Here is a 21,459-nt window from a genome sequence, read left to right as displayed (position 1 = left end):
ACATAATAATCACACTTTATTGAAACTTGTTTGTACAAAATAGAACAGAAGAAATCCGTAAACAGATAAACAGGAAATGTTTGTTTACATGCGACATGTGTCGTGAAACGCCTCCAGGGTCCTAAAGTCCCTCCACGTTGGGGGAAGTCCGTCCTGCAGGAAGTGACCACAGCGCTGACACGAAGACTGGAAGAGCTTGATGTAGCTCCTCAACCAGGTCTACAGAGAGACAGACAGGTGGAGAGACAGACAGGTAAAGGTTAATCAAGCTCCTCAACTAGGTATACAGAGAGACAGACAGGTGGAGAGAGACAGGTAGAGGTTAATGAAGCTCCTCAACCAGGTCTACAGAGAGAGAGAGACAGGTAGAGAGGCAGACAAGTAGAGGTTAATGAAGCTCCTCAACCAGGTCTACAGAGAGAGAGAGACAGGTAGAGAGACAGACAAGTAGAGGTTAATGAAGCTCCTCAACCAGGTCTACATAGAGACAGACAGGTGGAGAGAGACAGGTAGAGGTTAATGAAGCTCCTCAACCAGGTCTACAGAGAGAGAGAGACAGGTAGAGAGGCAGACAAGTAGAGGTTAATGAAGCTCCTCAACCAGGTCTACAGAGAGAGAGAGACAGGTAGAGAGGCAGACAAGTAGAGGTTAATGAAGCTCCTCAACCAGGTCTACATAGAGACAGACGGATCGAGAGACAGACGGATTGAGAGACAGACAGGTATAGAGTTAAAACAGGTAGAGAGACAGACAGGTCTCACCATGAATGACCGGACCACGACGTCGGGCATCTGGGGGAGCTGGTAGTGCAGCAGGGCCGTGGTGGCGTGGTCGGTTACCTAGCAACAAATCAGCCAGTCAGAGAGCTTCACACTCAGGAGGTCAGGTGACCAGGGGGACGTGGGACTCTTACCTTCTGGAACACCTGGTACTGAGACTTGGTCCAGATGTCCAGCTGAGGAAGACAGACAGGTGAATATGGAGACTTCAGGTATCAGGGTCACCTGCCAGCTGAGGTTGACCTCTCACCTTTCCGTCCTCATTGTAAACATTTTCGTTGAATCCTCGAACAATCGTTCTGTCAATGAACAGCGAACGCATCACGACGATCGCCTTCAGCACCTTCCCCAAGGTCACCTGAGGGAGACACACCTGTTACCCGGTGACTGATACCTGGTACCCGGCGACTGACACCTGGTACCCAGCGACTGACACCTGGTACCCGGTGACTGACACCTGGTACCCATCGACTAACACATGGTACCCGGTGACTGACACATGGTACCCGGCGACTGACACCTAGTACCTTGCGACTGACACCTGGTACCCAGCGACTGACACCTAGTACCCTGCGACTGACACCTGGTACCCAGCGACGCACACCTGGTACCCGGTGACTGACACCTGGTACCCAGCGACGCACACATGGTACCCGGTGACTGACACATGGTACCCGGCGACTGACACCTAGTACCTTGCGACTGACACCTGGTACCCAGCGACGCACACCTGGTACCCGGCAACTGACACCTGGAACCCGACGACGCACACTTGGTACCACGCGACTGACACCTGGTACCCGGCAACTGACACCTGGAACCCGACGACGCACACTTGGTACCACGCGACTGACACCTGGTACCCGGCGACGCACACTTGGTACCTGGTGAAGGACACCTGTGAAAGCACACCTGGTACCTGGTCAATGACAGCTGGTACCTGTACAGGAGGTTTTCTTACCAGAAGTACAGCAGACGTCCCATTGGGCCTGAACAGCTCGATGGTCATATCAGGAAACATCCTGCCGATCCGAGAGATGACATCATCCACATACCTGTCCAGAGGAACAGAGTTACAGCCCTGGAACAGGAAGTACAGGTTTAACCGGTAGATTATAACAATGTATAACATGTTTATAACACTGTATAACATGTTAATAACACTGTATAACATGTTTAAAACACTGTTATTAACAGCGTTATAACATGTTTAAAACACTGTTACAAACATGTTATAACACTGTATAACATGTTTATAACACTGGGTCACTTCAGTACTCACTGAGGAGGCAGGACCAGAGTACTGGGTTGGACTTTAGGTCGTCTCTTGGCTGAAGCTCCCATTTGATTGGCCGATCGTTTGAGTGATTGTTGATTCAACAAACTGGAGGCCAAACCAGCGTGGTACTGCAACTACACACCCACACACACACACACACACACACACACACACACACACACACACACACACACACACACACACACACACACACACACACACACACACACACACACACACACACACACACACACACACACACACACACAGCTTCCAGTCATCTGTATGAAGTCTGTGCGTGAACTAGCACGTTAGCTCGTTACCTTGTTGGACCACTTGTAGGCCTGCAGCAGCTGGGAGTACAAGGGGGTCTTGTCCTGAACCGGGTCCAGACTGAGGAGACCACTGTTGTGGAGCGGGTGGGACTCTGAGGGGCGGCCCACCAGACCACTGAGGCGCTCCAGCTCACTGAGAGACAGATAGGACACAGACAGACAGGTGGTAGAGACAGACAGGTGGACAGATAGACAAGGTGGTTGAGAAAGACAGGTGAACAGATAGACAGACAGGACACAAAAAGACAGATGGACAGGATAGACAGACAGGTGGACAGATAGACAGACAGGTGGACAGATAGACAGATAGGAAACAGATAGACAAGGTGGTAGAGACAGATAGGTGTACAGACAGACAGGGAAGGACAGACAGGTGAACAGATAGATAGACAGGACACAAACAGACAGATGGACAGAAAGACAGGACAGACAGGTATATATATATATATATATAGACATATATTATATATATAATATGTTGCTTTTACATAATAAATTAACCTAAAATCCTTAAATATTTAGTCTTTACTCGTTAAAATCACTCAACGTATAAATGTATAAACATGACTGAGTTTGTACGAGTCTGGGGGAACCAGACTAGGTATGGGCAGCACTCACTTCAGGTCCCTGTTGACGGCCTGTAGGTGGTCCTGGAACTGAACTATGAAGTGCTTCTCGCGGCCCTCCAGGGTCTCCCGGTTCTTCATGCCATCCTTCAGGGACTCGAACACGCGGTTCACGCTGGAGCGCAGCGCCTGGATGCCGCTGATGGCGTGAGAGAAGGCGTCCAGGTTCACCCCGACCGTCACCAGGTCCGCCATCTTTCTTTGTTTACGCTGCCGCTGCGCGCACTGATGACGTCCCCGGGTCAGGGCTCGATGGGCTCGTGTGGCCGCGGTCGAATAGTCAAAACAAGTACCTCCTCACCACTAGTAGCCTACTAACCACTTGTCCTAACCACTTGTTCTAACCGTCACAGGGTCATGGAATTCACGAGAAGTTGGGATAGGAAATCGTGTTGTCTAATGAATGCAGCTAGATATATGTTCATAGTATTATAAATATAGAATGTAATAATAATATACTTTATTAATATAAACAACCTGGTTCATAGTATTATAATGTTATAATAATATACTTTAATATAAAAAACCTGATTCATAGTATTATGTTAGAATTATATACTTTATTAATATAGATCTTGGTTCATAGTATTACTTTATTACACTCTGTGTGGTCCTCCTTTATGTAGAGGGCGCTGTAGAGGCCTCACCATCAGGGAGCCAGCGACTTCTCCAGACTGAATCATAAGAAGTCCCTCACTCTGGTGACCTTTGACCTCACAAAGCTCCCTAAGCTCGTAGAAATGAACCTGCTGTTGTTTCTTCTGCTGAAGCATGTGAGTCCCGGTGTAAGTCCCGGTGAGAGACTGAGATCCAGATCCTGATCTCACTAGATCCTCAATGAGCCTCTTGACTCTCTGTAGAGTGACTTGTTGAACAAAGACGTGCATGTGTTCCTACGTCCACTGACTCTTCTGTCCTCTCCAGACCCAGAGACCTTAAACCTTTGACAGAAGTCACTTCTGTAAACCATGAGAGATGTAAACCCTGTCCAGCCTGGTCCCTCCAACACCTTCACCATGTGGACTGCCATCATGTCCCCTCCAACACCTTCACCATGTGGACTGCCCTCATGGTCCAACACCAACACCCATGTGGACTGCCCTCATGTCCCCTCCAACACTTTCACCCATGTGGACTGCCCTCATGTCCCCTCCAACACCGTCACCCATGTGGACTGCCCTCATGTCCCCTCCAACACCATCACCCATGTGGACTGCCCTCATGTCCCCTCCAACACCATCACCCATGTGGACTGCCCTCATGTCCCCTCCAACACCATCACCCATGTGGACTGCCCTCATGTCCCCTCCAACACTTTCACCCATGTGGACTGCCCTCATGTCCCCTCCAACACCATCACCCATGTGGACTGCCCTCATGTCCCCTCCAACACCATCACCCATGTGGACTGCCCTCATGTCCCCTCCAACACTTTCACCCATGTGGACTGCCCTCATGTCCCCTCCAACACCATCACCCATGTGGACTGCCCTCATGTCCCCTCCAACACCGTCACCATGTGGACTGCCCTCATGGTCCAACACCGTCACCATGTGGACTGCCCTCATGGTCCAACACCGTCACCATGTGGACTGCCCTCATGGTCCAACACCATCACCCATGTGGACTGCCCTCATGGTCCAACACCATCACCCATGTGGACTGCGCTCATGGTCCAACACCATCACCCATGTGGACTGCCCTCATGGTCCAACACCATCACCCATGTGGACTGCCCTCATGGTCCAACACCATCACCCATGTGGACTGCCCTCATGTCCCCTCCAACACCGTCACCATGTGGACTGCCCTCATGGTCCAACACCATCACCCATGTGGACTGCCCTCATGGTCCAACACCATCACCCATGTGGACTGCCCTCATGTCCCCTCCAACACCGTCACCATGTGGACTGCCCTCATGGTCCAACACCATCACCCATGTGGACTGCCCTTATGGTCCAACACCACCACCCATGTGGACTGCCCTCATGTCCCCTCCAACACCGTCACCATGTGGACTGCCCTCATGGTCCAACACCATCACCCATGTGGACTGCCCTCATGGTCCAAAATCATCACCATGTGGACTGCCCTCATGGTCCAAAACCATCACCCATGTGGACTGTCCTTATGGTCCAACACCACCACCCATGTGGACTGCCCTCATGGTCCAACACCATCACCCATGTGGACTGCCCTCATGGTCCAAAATCATCACCATGTGGACTGCCCTCATGGTCCTGGACCATGCCCACCACACAACTCACCTTCTCCACCTGGTCCTGGACCACCACACATCTCTGCTCCTTCTACCTGCCCAGCCCCTCCCCATCCATTTACACTTTCCTCCTCCGCCTCTACACCTCCAGGGGAGTAAGAGAGAGAGAGAGAGGGAGTAAGAGAGAGAGAGGGGGGGGGGAGAGACAGAGGGAGTAAGAGAGAGAGAGAGAAATATGCAGTAAGAGAGGGGGGAGAGAGAGAGAGCGAGAGAGAGAGAGACAGAGAGTTGAGCTCTGAGAGGGTTAACAGTGAAGAAGAGGGGGAAGGAGGAGGGACGGACAGCAGGAGATTAAAAGGAGTAAAAACTAAGAAGAGAAAGAAGAAGAAGAAGAAGAAGAAGAAGAAGACGACGTTTCGTGATTTATGGACTATTTAATCATCTTATCAAGAATCATCCTGAAGACACAGCAGTAAGTACCAGAGCAGGAGAGACAGACGGGTGGAGAGACAGACAGACGGAGAGACAGACGGGTGGAGAGACAGACAGACGGAGAGACAGACGGGTGGAGAGACAGACGGGTGGAGAGACAGACGGGTGGAGAGACAGACGGGTGGAGAGACAGACGGGTGGAGAGACAGACGGGTGGAGAGACAGACAGACGGAGAGACAGATGGGTGGAGAGACAGACAGACGGAGAGACAGACGGGTGGAGAGACAGACAGACGGAGAGACAGATGGGTGGAGAGACAGACAGACGGAGAGACAGACGGGTGGAGAGACAGACAGACGGAGAGACAGACGGGTGGAGAGACAGACAGACGGAGAGACAGACGGGTGGAGAGACAGACAGACGGAGAGACAGATGGGTGGAGAGACAGACAGACGGAGAGACAGACGGGTGGAGAGACAGAGAGACAGACAGACAGACAGACAGTCCAACAAACATGTGACCATGTGTGACCAGGTCTAACTGGACCAGGTATGACCGGTTCTCCTTTTTAGTCTCTCTGGTTTTCTTGCAGGTGGACTGACTGAGACCCTCAGATGTGAACCACCTGAAACCACATGAGGAACCAAGAGGGACCCGATTCTGTGGGTTAGAATGTGGGAGGAGATCCTCCAGAGGACCTACCTGTCTGTCTGACTGAGTCCACCATGTACCCGGTCCTCACCTGTCTCCCCCTCGTCGTCCTGCTGGCCTCCAGCTGGTCTCAGACCAGCGGGCAGTTTGAGGTGTGCCGGTCTCTGCGGGGCTCGGAGGCGGGGCCTGGCTCGGAGATCTACCCCTGTCAGCCCCCACCCGCCAACATGAAGGAGGTGATGCAGATCAGAGTGGACCCCCCAGGGATCACCTGTGGGAACCCACCTGAGAGGTTCTGCACTCTGGTCAGTCACACACACACACACACACGCACACACACTGACACACACACATCTTCATGACGTAGTTGGTCTGATGTTCATCTGGGTTTTAGAGGCTCAGAGCGACGTCACGTCCAGATCTGTGTAGTCTAGATATGATCATGTAGACCTGGACCCTGGAGACCTGGAGACCACTTCAGGATCGATCAGGTTCCTCTATGTTTACATTTCTGTTATAAAGACCTGAAGAGACTCTTAACAAACACTTTGGCTACAATCTACCCACAATGCACCTCTGATGTAAGACTCATTAAATTGTCTTATCTTAAGGCCAATGTCTAATCAATATTTCACATCCAGAGATTAATGTCTCCTGTCAATCATCTCATGACCCCTCAGATTCCTCTGGTGACCTCCTCAGGGGTCCAGACCCTCAGGTTGAACCTCCGTCTGCCTAATTGTTCCTATGGGAAGCTCAAAGTCTGAATTATTGATCATTGTAAAAGATGTAATGAAGCAACAATTAAAGGTTAAGAAATGTGAAAGAACAGTGATTCCTGCTCTGGTTACAGACCATGAGGCTCCATCAAGGGCCGTCCAGGCCCAGATAACGGAGGAGAACCCGACAGAGAACTAAACATATCAACCATGTGGACTAGACCTTTATGGATCAGCTACTTGAGATGTGTGGACTGGACCTTTATGGATCAGCTACTTGAGATGTGTGGACTGGACCTTTATGGATCAGCTACTTGAGACGTGTGGACTGGACCTTTATGGATCAGCTACTTGAGATGTGTGGACTGGACCTTTATGGATCAGCTACTTGAGATGTGTGGACTGGACCTTTATGGATCAGTTACTTGAGATGTGTGGACTGGACCTTTATGGATCAGCTACTTGAGATGTGTGGACTGGACCTTTATGGATCAGCTACTTGAGATGTGTGGACTGGACCTTTATGGATCAGCTACTTGAGACGTGTGGACTGGACCTTTATGGATCAGCTACTTGAGATGTGTGGACTGGACCTTTATGGATCAGCTACTTGAGACGTGTGGACTGGACCTTTATGGATCAGCTACTTGAGATGTGTGGACTGGACCTTTATGGATCAGTTACTTGAGATGTGTGGACTGGACCTTTATGGATCAGCTACTTGAGATGTGTGGACTGGACCTTTATGGATCAGCTACTTGAGACGTGTGGACTGGACCTTTATGGATCAGCTACTTGAGATGTGTGGACTGGAGCTTTATGGATCAGTTACTTGAGACGTGTGGACTGGACCTTTATGGATCGGCTCCTTGAGACATGTGGATTCAATGAAAAAGCCATTCAATGTGTTAAAACACTCATTAAGATCAATGTGAGTCTGACTGATAGTAGACCACCAGAATCACCCAGCAGGGATGTGGTCTTCATCAACTCTATTTGAATGTGTATAGCATCTGGCACAAGCACTGAGGCAGAACAAAGAATGAAGACCTTAAAGGGATGAAGCCTATGATAGACATTTTATTCCAGGTACTCTCCATCAGAGGTTAAAACTATGGATTCCATATGGAATAACAGCAATATGTAGTTATTACAGATTGACGTGTCGTGAGTTTCCAGGAGCTGAAAGATAAATGTAGACATGACAACATATACTGTGTTAATGAAGATATGACAACATAAACTGTGTACAACACAGTACTATGAGATACAACACAGTAACCCAGTTTAACTAGATATAACTTTACTCTGTAGTTGTAGTGTGTGTGCACTGTGACAGGTGGCGTCTTAAGTCTCAGGTTTAACAGATCAGATTAACAGTGGAGGTCAGGAGGGGGAACACAGCTGGGCCTTCCTGGGGTCAGATCCTCAGTTCGGAGGGGGTTGTTTGGGAGAGGTAAGAAGGAGGCAGAGAGTGGAGGTGGTTGTTTTATGATGAGGCAGTGGGGGTGGCGGGGAGTGGACTTGGCAAACCTGCACTAGAAGACATTAATAACTGGTTGGAGTATTGTAGTGATAGACAATTGTAGTAATAGAGTATTGTAGCGATAGAGTATTGTAGTAATAGAGTATTGTAGCGATAGAGTATTGTAGCCATAGAGTATTGTAGCGATAGAGTATTGTAGCCAAAGAGTATTGTAGCAATAGAGTATTGTAGCGATAGAGTATTGGAGCCATAGAGTATTGTAGCGATAGAGTATTGTAGCAAAAGAGTATTGTAGCCATAGAGTATTGTAGCCATAGAGTATTGTAGTCATAGAGTATTGTAGCGATAGAGTATTGTAGTCATAGAGTATTGTAGTCATAGAGTATTGTAGCGATAGAGTATTGTAGTCATAGAGTATTGTAGTCATAGAGTATTGTAGTCATAGAGCAGGGGTGCTCACACTTTTTCAGCATGCGAGCTACTTATTATGTGACCAAGTCAAGGCGATCGACCGACGACGGGGTGCTAGTGAGAGTCGCGCGCGAGCCGAGAAGGATTGTTGACGGGGGGTGCTAGTGACTTTTTTTGTGCTCCGTCCCAATGCGCAAACGGTGTCGAGCTCTGCAGCGCAGACGGCGGGCAGAGGACTGTTAACGCGACACGTAGAGACAGAAATGACATGCTGCTGCTGTAATGTGGCGCTATAGAGAAAGTGACAGGGGGGCGGGCCAAATTTTTTTTATGTCATACGATCTACCATACAACGCCGCGATCGACTGGCAGGTCGCCGCGATCGACGTATTGAGCACCCCTGTCATAGAGTATTGTAGTCATAGAGTATTGTAGCCATAGAGTATTGTAGCCATAGAGTATTGTAGTCATAGAGTATTGTAGCGATAGAGTATTGTAGTCATAGAGTATTGTAGTCATAGAGTATTGTAGCGATAGAGTATTGTAGTCATAGAGTATTGTAGTCATAGAGTATTGTAGCGATAGAGTATTGTAGTCATAGAGTATTGTAGCGATAGAGTATTGTAGTCATAGAGTATTGTAGCGATAGAGTATTGGAGTGATAGAGTATTGTAGCGATAGAGTATTGTAGTCATAGAGTATTGTAGCGATAGAGTATTGTAGTCATAGAGTATTGTAGCGATAGAGTATTGTAGCGATAGAGTATTGTAGTCATAGAGTATTGTAGCGATAGAGTATTGTAGTGATAGAGTATTGTAGTCATAGAGTATTGTAGCGATAGAGTATTGTAGTCATAGAGTATTGTAGCGATAGAGTATTGTAGTCATAGAGTATTGTAGCGATAGAGTATTGTAGCGATAGAGTATTGTAGTCATAGAGTATTGTAGCCATAGAGTATTGTAGTCATAGAGTATTGTAGCGATAGAGTATTGTAGCCATAGAGTATTGTAGTCATAGAGTATTGTAGCGATAGAGTATTGTAGTCATAGAGTATTGTAGTCATAGAGTATTGTAGCGATAGAGTATTGTAGTCATAGAGTATTGTAGTCATAGAGTATTGTAGTCATAGAGCAGGGGTGCTCACACCTCTTCAGCATGCGAGCTACTTATTATGTGACCAAGACGAGGCGATCGACCGACGGGGGGTGCTAGTGAGAGCGCGAGCCGAGAAGGATTGTTGACGGGGGGTGCTAGTGACTTTTTTTGTGCTCCGTCCCAATGCGCGCAAACCGGTGTCGGAGCTCTGCAGCGCACGAGACGGCGGGCAGAGGACTGTTAACGCGACACGTAGAGACAGAAATGACATGCTGCTGCTGTAATGTGGCGCTATAGAGAAAGTGACAGGGGGGCGGGCCAAATTTTTTTTATGTCATACGATCTACCAAACAACGCCGCGATCGACTGGCAGGTCGCCGCGATCGACGTATTGAGCACCCCTGTCATAGAGTATTGTAGTCATAGAGTATTGTAGTCATAGAGTATTGTAGTCATAGAGTATTGTAGCCATAGAGTATTGTAGTCATAGAGTATTGTAGCGATAGAGTATTGTAGTCATAGAGTATTGTAGTCATAGAGTATTGTAGTCATAGAGTATTGTAGCGATAGAGTATTGTAGTCATAGAGTATTGTAGCCATAGAGTATTGTAGTCATAGAGTATTGTAGCGATAGAGTATTGTAGTCATAGAGTATTGTAGCGATAGAGTATTGTAGTCATAGAGTATTGTAGCGATAGAGTATTGGAGTGATAGAGTATTGTAGCGATAGAGTATTGTAGTCATAGAGTATTGTAGCGATAGAGTATTGTAGTCAGAGTATTGTAGTCATAGAGTATTGTAGCGATAGAGTATTGTAGTCATAGAGTATTGTAGCGATAGAGTATTGGAGTGATAGAGTATTGTAGCGATAGAGTATTGTAGTCATAGAGTATTGTAGCGATAGAGTATTGTAGTCAGAGTATTGTAGTCATAGAGTATTGTAGCGATAGAGTAATGTAGTCATAGAGTATTGTAGCCATAGAGTATTGTAGTCATAGAGTATTGTAGCCATAGAGTATTGTAGCCATAGAGTATTGTAGTCATAGAGTATTGTAGCGATAGAGTATTGTAGTCATAGAGTATTGTAGTCATATAGTATTGTAGTCATAGAGTATTGTAGCGATAGAGTATTGTAGTCATAGAGTATTGTAGCCATAGAGTATTGTAGTCATAGAGTATTGTAGCGATAGAGTATTGTAGCGATAGAGTATTGTAGTCATAGAGTATTGTAGCGATAGAGTATTGGAGTGATAGAGTATTGTAGCGATAGAGTATTGTAGCGATAGAGTATTGTAGCGATAGAGTATTGGAGTGATAGAGTATTGTAGCGATAGAGTATTGTAGCGATAGAGTATTGTAGCGATAGAGTATTGTAGTCATAGAGTATTGTAGCGATAGAGTATTGTAGTCATAGAGTATTGTAGTCATAGAGTATTGTAGCGATAGAGTATTGTAGTCATAGAGTATTGTAGCCATAAAGTATTGTAGCGATAGAGTATTGTAGCGATAGAGTATTGTAGCGATAGAGTATTGTAGCGATAGAGTATTGTAGTCAGAGTATTGTAGCGATAGAGTATTGTAGTCATAGAGTATTGTAGTCATAGAATATTGTAGCGATATATTGTAGTCATAGAGTATTGTAGCGATAGAGTATTGTAGCGATAGAGTATTGTAGTCAGAGTATTGTAGCGATAGAGTATTGTAGTCATAGAGTATTGTAGTCATAGAGTATTGTAGCGATAGAGTATTGGAGCGATAGAGTATTGTAGCGATAGAGTATTGTAGTCATAGAGTATTGTAGCAATAGAGTATTGTAGTCATAGAGTATTGTAGTGATAGAGTATTGTAGTCAGAGTATTGTAGCGATAGAGTATTGTAGTCAGAGTATTGTAGCGATAGAGTATTGTAGTCATAGAGTATTGTAGTCATAGAGTATTGTAGCGATAGAGTATTGTAGTCATAGAGTATTGTAGCAATAGAGTATTGTAGTCATAGAGTATTGTAGTGATAGAGTATTGTAGTCAGAGTATTGTAGCGATAGAGTATTGTAGTCAGAGTATTGTAGCGATAGAGTATTGTAGCGATAGAGTATTGTAGCCATAGAGTATTGTAGCGATAGAGTATTGTAGCGATAGAGTATTGTAGTCATAGAGTATTGTAGCGATAGAGTATTGTAGCGATAGAGTATTGTAGTCATAGAGTATTGTAGCGATAGAGTATTGTAGTCATAGAGTATTGTAGCGATAGAGTATTGTAGTAATGGAGTATTGTAGCGATAGAGTATTGTAGTAATAGAGTATTGTAGCGATAGAGTATTGTAGCGATAGAGTATTGTAGTCAGAGTATTGTAGCGATAGAGTATTGTAGTCATAGAGTATTGTAGCGATAGAGTATTGTAGCGATAGAGTATTGTAGTCATAGAGTATTGTAGCGATAGAGTATTGTAGTCATAGAGTATTGTAGCGATAGAGTATTGTAGTAATAGAGTATTGTAGCGATAGAGTATTGTAGCGATAGAGTATTGTAGCGATAGAGTATTGTAGTCATAGAGTATTGTAGCGATAGAGTATTGTAGCGATAGAGTACTGTAGTCATAGAGTATTGTAGCGATAGAGTATTGTAGTCATAGAGTATTGTAGCGATAGAGTATTGTAGTAATAGAGTATTGTAGCGATAGAGTATTGTAGCGATAGAGTATTGTAGCGATAGAGTATTGTAGTCATAGAGTATTGTAGCGATAGAGTATTGTAGTCATAGAGTATTGTAGCGATAGAGTATTGTAGTAATAGAGTATTGTAGCGATAGAGTATTGGAGTGATAGAGTATTGTAGAAATAGAATATGTAACAACATCAGCTCTGATAGACACACTCTGACTCTACAGCCTCAAACTATTCTACATATGGACTTTGACATCATTCCAACATCATAATCTTTCACTTGATGACTTCAGTTAAACTCTGGGTCCTCTGTGTGTTGCTTGTTCTGCAGGAGAACCCGTACCTGTGCAGCGATGAGTGTGATGCGTCCAGCCCCGACCTGTCTCACCCTCCTCAGCTGATGGGAGACAGGGAGAGAGGGGGGCTCATCACCTACTGGCAGACGGTCACGTGGTCAAGGTATCCTGAGCCCCTATTGGCCAACATCACTCTGTCCTGGAACAAGAGCCTGGAGGTGGTCGATGACATCGTCGTCACCTTCGAGTACGGCCGACCAACCAGCATGGTGCTGGAAAAATCCATGGACAAAGGTAATTGGTCCGTGAGGGTCTGAGGGGCGGGCAATGTATTACTTTATCTATTATTAGAATTAAGAGCTGGTACTAACGGTCTGGATCTGGATCTGGTCTCGATCAATAACAACTGTTTTTGATTTCATATGTACAGTTTAGTCACATTCAGAAGAAATAACCCACCCACCATGTTGAATGGTCACTTGATGGCACCCCTTCTGTAGTGCAGACAGCACCTCCTCCTGTAGTGCAGACAGCACCTCCTCCTGTAGTGTACCACTTCAGGAGACTCAGGGACCATGTGACCCGTCAGCTGCTCATGGGTACAGGCTCGCCTCCTCCAGTAGGGTTGTGGTTCTGCCTCATAGTCCAACATCAAGGTTAGGACCCGACAGGGCTGTAGACCAGTGTGTTCAGTAAGACCTAGGCCACGTGTTGTGGTCTAACGGTCTGGCGTTTGGGTTCCAGGGGGGACGTGGCAGCCGTATCAGTTCTATGCTGACGACTGTCTGGAGGCCTTCGGCATGTCTCCTAAACGGGTCTCGGACTTAGCGCCCAGTAACCTGACCCGGGTCATCTGTACCGAGGAGTACTCCCGCTGGTTGGGAGCCAAGGTGGGTACCTGGTCCTGGTCGTCCTGGGAACAGGTTGTCATGATACACAGAGCTTATACTCACTGTTATTGAAATGAAAAGCACTGGACCAATAGCGGAGCACCCTCCCAACTGATGCCGTCTCTCCACTAATAGGAGGAGAAGGTGATGGTGTTCGAGGTGCGCGCTCGCTTTGCGGTGTTTGCAGGTCCAAAGCTGATCAACATGGACGCCCTTTACACCCGGATGGAGACCATGACGGGCCTGAAGGACTTCTTCAGCTTCACCAACCTGCGCCTGAGACTGCTGTGCCCGGCGCTGGGGGGGACCTTCGTCCAGAGGAACCAACTGCTCAAGTACTTCTACGCCATCTCCAATATCGACGTACCGGCCAGGTATACCGACCACGACCGCCGCAGGATCAAAATTATGTTGACCTGTGGTATCCTGAAGAAAAGTGTGTGTGTGTGTTCCTGCAGGTGTAAGTGTCACCTGCACGCGTCGCGCTGCGTGCTACGTGACGCCGCGCTGCAGTGTGAGTGTGAACACAACACCAGAGGACAGAACTGTGAGCTCTGCAGCCAACGGGTCACAACACGCAGCTGGAGACCAGGATCATACCTACCCCTACCCAGAGGGACCGCCAACACCTGTAGGGACACACACACACACACACACACACATACACACACACAAACACACACACCTGTACCTGTCAGACAGAATCACACAGTAACATGTTGTGTCTTTTTCAGGTGAGGCAGCAGAAACAGCAGCCAGTAAGTCCTATTAACCTGTTTACCTGTTTAGCTGTTCACCTGTTTACATGTTCAACTGTTTACCTGTTCATCTGTTTACACACACACACACACACACACACACACACAAACACACACACACACACACAGGGTTTTACTGATTGGCTGGTTGGGTGTCAGTGGTTCTGAGCTGGTGAATGCCCCAGTGGACTCCAGAATAAAGCGTTAGGGAGCAGAAGTTACGGGATTAGGGAGCAGAGGTTACAGGGTTAGAGAGCAGAGGCTACGGGGTTAGAGTTAGGGAGCAGAGGTTACAGGGTTAGGGAGCAGAGGCTACGGGGTTAGAGTTAGGGAGCAGAGGTTACGGGGTTTACGTTAGGGACATACTTATCAAGTGGATGTGTTCACACACAGTTTGAGTTTCAATGACGGAGCAATGCTTCACCTGTTGGACCGTCCGGTACGACCGGCTAACCGACGCCTTCATCATCCACAGGAACAGTCTCATGACACGTGCTTATTGTGAAGTCTACTTCACCTGATGGTCTTGGAGGCGTTTCTTCACCACGTTCTAGTGAACTGAAACGTTTGCAGTGTTTCATGTTCTACAAGAGTTCAGTCAGTAGTTCACTAAAGAGACTCTTCTTCTCTGACAGCGGCTGGTGACTCTAACTCATCTGATGGACCTTCTGCCACATCAGATGGAGTGACTGACACTACCACTACCATTACTACTGACAGTACTATGACTGCTGAAACTACTACTGACAGTACTATAACTCCTGACACTACTACCACTACTACTGACAGTACTATAACTCCTGACACTACTACCACTACTACTGATAGTACTATAACTCCTGACACTACTACCACTGAGGCTACTGTATGTGATAGTGTTACCCTTACCGACAGTACTACTATTAGTACTACTATAATTGAATATACCACCCCTTCTGACAGAACTACTATCTCTACCACTGACCTCACAAAGACAGACAGATCTCAAACTGTTTTTATCCAGACGTTGACGTTTGCTCTAGTGTTTACAAGTACAGGGAGTCCTCTTACTGTCACAAATACAGCCAGTACTTTTACTACCACTGACAAATTGAGTATTACTACTGCAGAAACAAGTAGTACTAGTGAAACTACCAATGTATTCAACACTTACAATGATCTTATTATCAAAAGCATCATTACTGATACAAGCTCCACAACTTACTTTATTAGTACAAGTGATACTGGTGATTTTCTTAAAGCTAGTGAAGATTCTACTTCCCCAACAGTTGACAGTGGTACTACAGTTGTTACCACTGTCAGTAGTGCTGTGGGTACTACAGACTCTGATGCATTTCCATACTTTAGCCGTACAACAGCAACTCAGGAGACTGGAGATGCTCAGTGCAAACCAGCTCCCACAGTACCAGACTCCACCACTCCCAATACCACCATTAGCACCTCCAGTTCCACCAGCACTAACAGCCCCACTGTCCCATGCCGTAGAACTGACTCTGAGGTGTCTATTTCTGACCCAGTGACTCCGCCCTCTGACTCCACCTCCTCACCAGACAATGAAGACTCCCCCTTCTCTGGAACTGGTACTACAAACTTGATCACCAGTTCTACTGTACCTACTGATGGGTCTGCATCATCAACTGGAACAACAACAACAACAACCCTCTCTGGAGACACTGTATCCATTGTGTCAGACCCAACCAATCAGACTGGAGATGCTCCACCCACAACATGAGCTGACACAAGTTCTCCTGATGTTCCTCCAGACACTCTGATTAATATACGTCCTCCCGATGTACCTCCCGATGTACGACCTCTTGATTTACCTCCAATTGATGTACCACTGGAGGTACCCCCTTCCAATGTCCCTCCACCTGACGAAGCTCCATCTAATGTATCTCCTCTAGATGTACCTTTTCCAAATAAACCTTTTCTAGATCTGCCTCCTGCAGCTGTACCTTCTCGTAATGTACCTCCTTCAAATGTTCCTCTGGATGTGCCCTCCTCTAGAACTCCAGATATTTGGATAGATGTATCTTCTCCCGGTGTACCTTCCACCGGTGTACCTCCCTCAACTATAGCTTCCCCTGATGACCCTTCCCCGGATGTACGTCCTCCAGATGTACTTCCTTCTGATGTACCTACCCCTGAGGAACGTCCTCCAGATGTTCCTCCTCCTGATGTATCTCAGCCTGATGAACGTCCTCCAGATGTTCCTCCTCTGGATGTACCTTCCCCTGATGAATGTCCTCCAGATGTTCCTCCTCTGGATGTACTGCCTCCTAATGCTCTTGAAGAATTCTTGTTGCATGCTTCCGAGGGAGGAAGTGATGCTGTACTAGACACAAGCACCACCACCTTAAATCTGTCTGACCCTGCTGGTGATTTATTCCCTGTTGACTTCAACTTCCCTTTTCCGGATGATCCAAATTCAGCTGACCCTGAACCAGATTCTGGACCAGTGCCTGTTGGTGATCCTGGGAAAATTTCAGATGATTCCCGTCAATCTGTTTTGGTTCCTGGAACAAATTCCCTCGATTCTGGACTAGATTCTGTCTCAACAGGGCTAGATACTGAGGATGCAGGCAATGGTGGAATAGAATCAACTGGACCAGATTCCCCTGCACCAGATACTACAGGTGCTGGTCTAGATTCTAGACTGGATTCTCTTACAGCGGTAGATGATCAAGAAGTAGATTATCCTGCATCTCAGATGAAAGGAAAGTCTTCTGGAGAGGATTCAGCTGCCGGTGGACCAGCAGAAGGTTAAGAGTTGGATGAAAAGAAAGACTCTGAACAAGAGAAGATCGGAGAACGAAAGGCGGAGAAAGGTACGGAGCACTGACTCAGAAAAAAGTGTATGATACATCTAAGAACACTGGCCGCTCATTCAGAGAATATTTCTAATTGAGATAGAGCTTCATCAAGAACAACAAGCAGGTATCAAGTCAGCTAATTAGTTTTCATCACACGTCCTGATTAAGCTGCTGGTGACGTGTTCTGGAGGTTGTTAACATGTTACACATTGTTAGTCCCAATAGAAAAAGAGACGCTCAGGAAGATGTGGAACTCAGTAAACTTGAGTTTCTATCAGAGCAACTGCATTGTGAAGGTTTATAGGGCAGCATCTTCAAACTTTCCTCAAATAAACATTAGAAATGTTTCCTACTCTGTTGAACCAAACAGTCACTGAAGCCAAAGAGGAAACAAGAGAAGGAAACAAGGAGAAAGATGGCAAAGGCTACGAGAAAAAAGGTAGGCCTACATGTATAAACAGTGGTCGAACTGCCACCTACTGGCTAGAAGAAGCTTGTAGAGGCTAGGAGATGCCAGAAGGCTAGTAGAGGCTAGTACAGGCTAGTAGAGGTTAGTATGGGCTAGAAGAGGTTAGTATGGGCTAGAAGAGGTTAGTATGGGATAGTATGGGCTAGTACAGGCTAGTAGATGCTAGTATGGGCTAGTAGAGGATAGTAAAGGCTAGTAGATGCTATTACGGGCTAGTAGAGGCTAGTAAAGGCTAGTAGAAACATGTAGAGGCAAGTATAGGCTAGTAGAGGCTTGTAGAAGCTAGTAAAGGTAAGTAGAGGCTAGTAGAGGCGAGTAGAGGCGAGTAGAGGCTGACCTTCCTGTGGGATTAATTCACTCATCATGTGACCCAGAAGTGAATCATAAGGTCAGTTCTAATACGATTAAATACGGACGGGTCTTTCTGCCGTGATTGGACCAGACAGAGTTGTTCGTGGGATGGGAGTAGTAGTAGTAGTAGTAGTAGTAGTAGTAAGTACTACATTAAATGACATGTAATGAATTACTTAACAGGTAGACCTGTTGCTCCTCCTTGTCATGACCCCCGCTGACCTCTACTGCTACCTGCCTGTTACCGTGGTTACACACATTCTTTTGTTTCCAAGCGATCCAGAAGATTCTGATTCCAGGAGGACCCAAATTTAGTCAGCTGTCCGAAATTGCCTATGTCACCTTCCAGGGTAAGACCACCTTTAAGCACTACAGGTACACTACAGGTAGAATACAGATACACTGCAGGTACACTAAAGGTAGAATACAGGTATACTACAGGTGCACTACAGGTACACTACAGGTACACAGACGTCTCCATCTCCATCAGTCTTCATGAGTCTCCTGCCTGTCTGCCTGTCACTATTTACATCAACACATTCCTCCAGTTGTGATGCTGTATCCAGGTGTGTTCCAGGTGTGTTCCAGGTGTACTGACAGGTGTCTGTTCCCCCGTCAGACTGTGAGTGTAACGGTCACTCCAACCGCTGCAGCTACATTGACTTTATCAACACGGTGACGTGTGTGAGCTGCAAGCACAATACACGAGGTCAGAGCTGTCAGTACTGCAGGCTGGGGTACTACAGGAGGGCCTCACAGGGGCTGGAGGACGAGTGTGAGGGTGAGTATAAACATACTATATATATATATATATATATATATATATATATATATATATATATATATATATGTGTACATACTTTAAACCGCGGCAGTACAGTTTGACACTGTTTCCGTTTTTAAAACAATCATTTCTCCGCGAAAATAAGGAGCAGAAATCAGTTTAACTCGTGAATGAATCAGTCAGGTTTCCTCCTGCTCCTCCTTCCTCCCGTCTCCCCCTCTGATACACAGAGGAACGGAGGGGCGACGTGTCGGGTGACGCGGCGCGGAAAGAACTCGTCACACGAAACCTTCAACGTGATTTGTCAATCCGTTTGTCTGTCAACATTTCGGGGAAAAAACAACCAATGAACACTCAGTAAATCACAAAGGACCTCCCACCTCACAGGTTAGGCTCATTTAGCAGCCTGTCAGTCAGAGAACCAGAGAACACGGCGTGAGGACAATGAGCCTCATTTCAGAGCTGAAATTGTTCTGGAATGTTTGATGTATAACACGTGGGGGTGTGTCACATGCAAAAGACTTTAAACGGTGAATTTAATTTATTTTGTAAAATGTATAAAATGCCCCCAGCCTCCAGAGGGTTAACGTGACATATTTGAATGTCAGTCAGTTACCAAGGCCACTGGTTCTGCTGCTGTTCAATGTTAAAGATGACAGGACCAATGGGGTCTCAATATACTTCTTTTTTTTAACTAATCTGATATTTCACTGAAGAAACAATTTATCATCCACGATATTAAATACCTCGCTGGCACTGTATATGTAGGAGCCTCTTTGAAAACACAGCTCTGTGTGAAGTTTTGTCTTTAAAAAGAAGGAAACAACTTTTAATTAATCGCAATTTCAAAATGTGCGATTAATTAGTTAAATTTTTTTAATCGATTGACAGCCCTAGTACATACATATATACACTACCGTTCAAAAGTTTGGGGTCATCCAGACAATTTTGTGTCTTCCATGAAAACTCACTTTTATTTATCAAATGAATTGAAAATTGAATAGAAAATATAGTCAAGACATTGACAAGGTTAGAAATAATGATTAATATTTGAAGTATTAATTTTGTTCTTCAAACTTCAAGCTCAAAGGAAGGCCAGTTGTATAGCTTATATCACCAGCATAACTGTTTTCAGCTGTGCTAACATAATTGCACAAGGGTTTTCTAATCAGACATTAGTCTTCTAAGGCGATTAGCAAACACAATGTACCATTAGAACACTGGAGTGATAGTTGTTGGAAATGGGCCTCTATACACCTCTGGAGATATTTCATTAGAAACCAGACGTTTCCACCTAGAATAGTCATTTACCACATTAACAATGTATAGTGTGTATTTTTGATTAATGTTATCTTTATTGAAAAAACAGTGCTTTTCTTTGAAAAATAAAAACATTTCTCAGTGACCCCAAACTTTTGAACGGTAGTGTATATATCTATATATGTACACATATATATGGACTCTGTAGCGCCCCCAGTTGATGATGATGATGATGAAAATGATGATGAAGGCCTCTCCTCCTCAGACTGTGATTGTGACCTGGAGGGCAGTTCTTCTCCTCACTGCTCTGCCTCTGGTCTCTGTCAGTGTAGAGGTGGAGCCACAGGGAGGCGTTGTGACTCTTGTCTACCTGGATACACCTGGAGAGGAGGCGGAGTCAGCTGCACAGGTACAGCCCGCTCCAGTAATCTGTTTGTGATCAATGATGTGATTGATGACCACGTTCTGGTCCCTCAGTGAACGTATGTGATGAGGAGCGCCTAGCGTGTCAGAATGGGGGAACGTGCCTGGACCTGCAGCGCTGCCTCTGTCCAGACGGCTTTACAGGTAACACAGGTGGTGTGGGTGGGGACTGATGATGTCACAGCTCACAGGTCTAATGATGTTATGTGTGCAGGTGCGTTCTGTGAGACGAAGGTTTGTCTGAAGAAGAGTGGTTGTCTCGACAATGCTGGAGACCCCTCCTCTTCTCTGACCTCACATCTTTACCTGGTGACCCTCAGTCTGGTGTACCCCCTCTGTTAGCCCCACCCACACTCCCCGAGTCACGCCCACCGTAAAACATTGAAGAGGATGCGACATGTGGGTCCACCTGCACCTGTGAGGACGTGAGACATTGAGGATCAGTGCTGGTGGAACGTAGTCTGTTACACGGAGGAACTACATTTTGCATCAACACCGTGTGATTTAATAATGTCTGCTTTGTCAACATGAATACACAACTAATACCAAATAATGTGTAAATACATTTATACTATTGTGTTTGGCTGGATTAATATATTATGATGATAATACTAATATTGTGTGTATGTATATATATAGTGTGTGGTAATGTGTTTTCACTGTTTCGGTCTTGCTGTAATTTATTTTTATTTTTATGAGAATAAAATAATTAAATATTTTT

General features: G+C 46.0%; 2 protein-coding genes across 11 annotated transcripts; one reads left to right on the top strand and one right to left on the bottom strand.

The window, feature by feature from the left end:
* Position 1: 1 nt before the first annotated feature.
* Positions 2-3,214, bottom strand: med27 (mediator complex subunit 27). Of its 2 annotated transcripts, none has more exons than XM_056419156.1 (8): positions 3,012-3,214; positions 2,382-2,526; positions 2,062-2,192; positions 1,741-1,834; positions 1,030-1,137; positions 914-955; positions 762-839; positions 2-219 (listed from the first exon to the last, which is right to left on the bottom strand). In XM_056419156.1, exons 1-8 carry the CDS (start codon positions 3,212-3,214, stop codon positions 85-87), a joined length of 936 nt encoding a protein of 311 aa, XP_056275131.1. In that variant the 3' UTR covers positions 2-84. The 2 variants fall into 2 exon arrangements, with proteins under 2 accessions (XP_056275131.1, XP_056275132.1); XM_056419157.1 differs by lacking the exon at positions 2-219 and adding an exon at positions 292-671.
* A 2,412-nt stretch (positions 3,215-5,626) lies between these two features.
* LOC130196770 (netrin-G2-like) lies at positions 5,627-21,439 on the top strand. 9 transcript variants are annotated; one of them, XR_008832317.1, is made up of 12 exons: positions 5,627-5,712; positions 6,266-6,629; positions 13,026-13,284; positions 13,491-13,646; positions 13,735-13,880; positions 14,016-14,254; positions 14,339-14,511; positions 14,615-14,638; positions 16,156-17,466; positions 17,822-17,890; positions 18,547-18,621; positions 18,891-18,977. XR_008832317.1 is itself a non-coding variant. In XM_056419108.1 (12 exons), exons 2-12 carry the CDS (start codon positions 6,399-6,401, stop codon positions 21,078-21,080), a joined length of 1,752 nt encoding a protein of 583 aa, XP_056275083.1. In that variant the 5' UTR covers positions 5,627-5,712; positions 6,266-6,398; the 3' UTR covers positions 21,081-21,439. The 9 variants fall into 9 exon arrangements, 4 of the variants coding, with proteins under 4 accessions (XP_056275083.1, XP_056275084.1, XP_056275085.1 ...); XM_056419108.1 differs by lacking the exons at positions 16,156-17,466; positions 17,822-17,890; positions 18,547-18,621 and adding exons at positions 20,581-20,724; positions 20,793-20,882; positions 20,953-21,439 and having other exon boundaries at positions 18,891-19,052; XR_008832320.1 differs by having other exon boundaries at positions 16,189-17,890.
* The last annotated feature ends 20 nt before the right edge of the window (positions 21,440-21,459 follow it).

The sequence above is a fragment of the Pseudoliparis swirei genome, chromosome 7, assembly GCF_029220125.1.
Source record: "Pseudoliparis swirei isolate HS2019 ecotype Mariana Trench chromosome 7, NWPU_hadal_v1, whole genome shotgun sequence".
In the NCBI taxonomy this organism is placed as follows: domain Eukaryota; kingdom Metazoa; phylum Chordata; class Actinopteri; order Perciformes; family Liparidae; genus Pseudoliparis; species Pseudoliparis swirei.
The sequence above is the reverse complement of the archived record's forward strand: the minus strand, read 5'-3'. Positions and strand labels throughout refer to the sequence as shown.